At 45.5% G+C, this 1,368-nt stretch overlaps 1 protein-coding gene across 1 annotated transcript in view; it reads right to left on the reverse strand.

The window, feature by feature from the left end:
* Positions 1 to 1,056: 1,056 nt before the first annotated feature.
* The window catches only part of tmtopsb (teleost multiple tissue opsin b), a 24,583-nt gene continuing 24,271 nt past the window's right edge, over positions 1,057 to 1,368 (reverse strand). Inside the window, exon 4 of the mRNA XM_071524751.1 lies at positions 1,057 to 1,359. Coding sequence (XP_071380852.1) covers positions 1,057 to 1,359 — 303 coding nt within the window. The remainder of the gene's footprint in view (positions 1,360 to 1,368) is intronic.

Consider the following 1,368-nt stretch of genomic DNA (forward strand, 5'->3'; position numbering starts at 1 on the left):
ACAGAAAAAACAGGTCTAAATTTACAATTAAAGGGTTTCATCTCAAAATGCTACACCCGTTTTTTTCGAAAACCTTCGCTACATGATAATTTATTTCTCTATTTCTAAACCACAGATGATTCTGTCCTCAAAAACATTAGATTTTTTTTGTAAGCAGAGCTCTTAACATGACTAATCACTTTAACCCACGATGTGCTTTACTTTCGGGCGTCAGTTTTTCCAAACAGTGGACCATCTCATTTTGACATCAGCCTCTCCATTTTTCACTCTATGTGGGCCGAGTTCTGACCCTGCAGCCCTAACTTAACACTAGCCAAAACAAACATTAATTATCCCACTGTATTTATGCATTACCGACTCTTTCAAGGTCTTAATCTTTACCAAGGACAAAACTACATAAATCTACAGAAACTTGTTGAATTGTGTTTTTATTTTGTTGTGATGCCTCTCTCAAGGCCCGAGCAACAGGTGAGTGTGTTTTCGTGCGATTTTCACTGTGTGCTCTGTGTGTGTATAATGAATGTGATTACTGAAAGTGATTAGAGAGACACCTAGCAAAGGGGGTTGGGGGGTGGGGGGTCTCGACGGCTGAAAGACCGCTGATTACACTTGTAATTGACCTCGCTGATGAGAAGGACGCCACTTCCCGGACAGGAAGTACATTCCAAGGGGACAAATCTTAATATATTCCTGTAAATCTTCCTCATACCAAACACTGTGTTTAGCCCTAGTCTCCATGTCTACCTTCTGCTGTGTTTAGTGTGCCATTACATTTTTTTAGTACAATGTGTCCTTGTTCATTAATGCCTTGTGAATTATCCTTCACAGACCCATCGTAACCTAGTCTGGGATTAAACAGTCCCAAAATGTCTTTATCTAAATTGTATAAGACTCCCTCTGAGCTCTATTTGTGCTTGCTCTTTTTTACTATTAAGGAGATTTGTGTCTTAATTGGAGGCCTGTGCCCCGGTCCACTGCTCCCTTTCTTTTCTGTAAACTTTCTCCTCTACCCCCTGTTGTGTTTTTTTGTTTTTTTTGTTTAGTTTTTCTGTGTCCCTATTCCCTGTAGTGAGCCACCAGAGTTACTTTGGGTCTGGGACTGTTAGCGGTCGGGGTTTGGACGGCGGGAGGGGCCGGCGGTGGGTCCGGATTAGACGGAGCCACGTGATTGGCTCCCTCGGAGGAGCCTCGGACGTAGTTGGGCGTGGGCGGGGCGGTGGAGGCCGCGGGGACGGACACGTTGGGTTCGTTTCCGTGGCGAACGGTGCGGAGGGTTTTGGTCGCCCGGGACAACGTCTTTAAGGTGGAGCCTCGCTCGGGGGCGGAGCAGCTCAGGAACGCCCTGAAACACCTGTAGAACTGCACACA

The sequence above is a fragment of the Centroberyx affinis genome, unplaced genomic scaffold (assembly GCF_046629955.1).
Source record: "Centroberyx affinis isolate AG114_WGS23_722 - 3 ecotype Tasmania unplaced genomic scaffold, CSIRO-AGI_Caff_v1 ptg001229l_1, whole genome shotgun sequence".
Taxonomy (NCBI): domain Eukaryota; kingdom Metazoa; phylum Chordata; class Actinopteri; order Beryciformes; family Berycidae; genus Centroberyx; species Centroberyx affinis.